At 40.3% G+C, this 2446-nt stretch overlaps 1 protein-coding gene across 2 annotated transcripts in view; it reads right to left on the bottom strand.

Moving 5' to 3' along the window:
* aktip (akt interacting protein) overlaps positions 1 to 2446 on the bottom strand; it is a 9663-nt gene that overhangs the window by 6489 nt on the left and 728 nt on the right. Inside the window, exons 2-3 of one of the 2 annotated variants that reach the window (XM_020592467.1) lie at positions 1455 to 1578; positions 194 to 402 (exon numbers count right to left, since the gene is read on the bottom strand). In XM_020592467.1, the coding sequence (XP_020448123.1) occupies positions 194 to 402; positions 1455 to 1502 (257 nt within the window). In that variant the 5' untranslated portion in view covers positions 1503 to 1578. The remainder of the gene's footprint in view (positions 1 to 193; positions 403 to 1454; positions 1579 to 2446) is intronic. The other variant, XM_020592468.1, reaches the window with a different exon arrangement.

Here is a 2446-nt window from a genome sequence, read left to right as displayed (position 1 = left end):
TTTTCGGCGTGTTTTTTTATTTCGGCCCGAAATAAAAATGGCCTTTTCGGCCGAAAATTTTCGGTGGCCGAAATTTCGGTGCACCCCTAAAAATAACATTTAGAATAAACACAGAATATGCAACACAACAAGTGCAAAGGGAAGAATTGCAAACCAAATAAACTTTTATATCCAATACCTGACCAGTACTTACAACTCAGCCAGCAGGGAGTACTCCAAGTAAAAGGGGCCATAGGAGGCATGTGTGCCATTGGCTGTCTGGGCTGGAGTGCCCATTGATGCCGTCTTAGTAATGGGGGCTACATTCCTAGGAATGGGTGGGAGCTGCTTTTTGCCAAAGGACAGCCGGGCTGGGCTGGCTCTCTGCTCCCCGTGTCCACTCTGTTCCTCATTGTCAGGTCTCTGCATTTTGCATGAGAAGTACAAGACTCAACACACCAGCTGTAGAAAAGTCAAATCACATGAAAAAGCAAACAAAAGCCATGTCTTGAAGACTACTGAGCACATTCAAGAGTAGACCAATGGCCCAGGGAAGGGACAGTGCTCTGTAAAAAAAAACCTCTCAGGTTACATTGCCCATTTGGTTTGCAGCTCATCAGAGAGCCAAGTGTAGACAGTAGCAAGCACTTTCAAAGACCTCTATCATTGCACATTACCGAAGTTGTTGAGAATAATAAGAGTGGTTACAGTACAGTGTTGCTGTACACATCAAATGCAGCAGCATGTCAAGAATTCATCAGGAAGCCACGATGAACATTACAAATATGTCAGGAATGCTTGTAGTGAATAGTGCACACAGTCACTGAAGTCAGACTTGACTACAGAATGTTTTTGCAATGATGCTCTATTCAGGCAGGAAAAAAATTTATCCACACCCATGCTCAAAGTGCATTGTTCACCTTCTCCCCACCAAACTGCTAAGATTTACCTCCCTTTGTTGGTAGAAATTCAATCCAGTACTAGCCAACTGTACTAAACCACTGCCACAAGTAATGATTATTGGTATTCTATTGATCAAAATGTACATCGTTTAGCCACACAGTTATACTTTGAAGAACATTGCCCATTAAAAAGTTAATTTCTTTTCCAAAAATTAGTAGGGGACCCCACTGTTGACGTCTGAGTATTAAACAATTCCAGTTTAGCAAGACTCCACGCAAAAAGAATACAAAGTTGACCGATGTGTACAGACATCACCCAACTGATCGATTCTTTGGGGGAAAAAAAGTTAGAACTCTGTGGTACAAGTTTATTCTTTATACATGATCTTGTAAGACCTTTGAAGAATCCATCAAATTCCACCAATCAAGTCAGGATAAATATACTAAACACTATACACTAAACATACAGTACAACTTAATGGGTAATTCAAGTATGATGAGCTGTGTTTTTAAAAATGAAACTGAATATCTAGCATGTGTCACATACATGTTTAAGCATAATTGCAACTTTACCTTACGACTTGTATTGGCAGACATGCTCCAGAAAGGGTTTAGGTTCATTACTCATTAGGAGGTTCAGGGTTGGTGTTCCTCTTTATGTAGGTCCCACAACAAGTGCTGTCCTGGCCATCTGCTGCTGGGATGAGAAGAACACAAGTGAAATTACTACTGGTACAGAATAGGGAGGTCAAATACACACACAAACTTGTAAAGATGCACACAGTCACCTAATGCTGATTTAATACCATGTTACACAACCTTTCATCTTTGCAACTTATCAGCAATTATTTAAATATCTTAACAAACTAAGTGCCGACAGAGTAACTTAACTGAATTTAGCAATTAAAGCTCACAGGCACATAAGTTTATCCAGCGTTAATTAAAAGTGGGAACTGTTTGGGACAGTTTAGCTTCGTGTTCATTTGGTTAATAAAGTACTTACCTACCTTAACGTTAGCTCTTTACTGAAGTACGCTATTGTTAGTGGTTGTGCCGTTATCAACATTCAAAAACTCTACTATATAGTGACTTGATGCCGTCTCAAGCACAGACGTGTTTTAATTTCAGTAAAATTAGGTGGTATTGTCGTGACACTTCCGACAGGAGTGTTATCGTGTCACTTGCCATAACCAGGTAACACTCCTGTCGGAAGTGTCACGCCAATACAGTATACTCGCAAGGTGCAGGACTAGATTATATATTAATGTTCACACAGTGATGCTGCTTCACCTGTTTCTTACTTAGCAGAACGGTGTGTGCAGATGGGCTGCGTGAGCCAATTTGATCTCAGCACGGACGTATTCACAGTAACGTGAGTACTTTCCGGCTTTTTCGGGGGATTTATTTTTCGTGATCGCCACCAAAGTGCAAGTAGAATTAATTTACATACGTGTGAGAATTTGCCAGTAAAATTTCATCCAAATAGATGGAAAAAATGACATGGCTAATTACTATACGAAAGTTACTTTGATGTAAAAGCGCAATTAGAGCGCTAAAGTCGCCCT

The sequence above is a fragment of the Monopterus albus genome, unplaced genomic scaffold (assembly GCF_001952655.1).
Source record: "Monopterus albus unplaced genomic scaffold, M_albus_1.0 scaffold17.1, whole genome shotgun sequence".
NCBI lineage: Eukaryota > Metazoa > Chordata > Actinopteri > Synbranchiformes > Synbranchidae > Monopterus > Monopterus albus.
The sequence above is the reverse complement of the archived record's forward strand: the minus strand, read 5'-3'. Positions and strand labels throughout refer to the sequence as shown.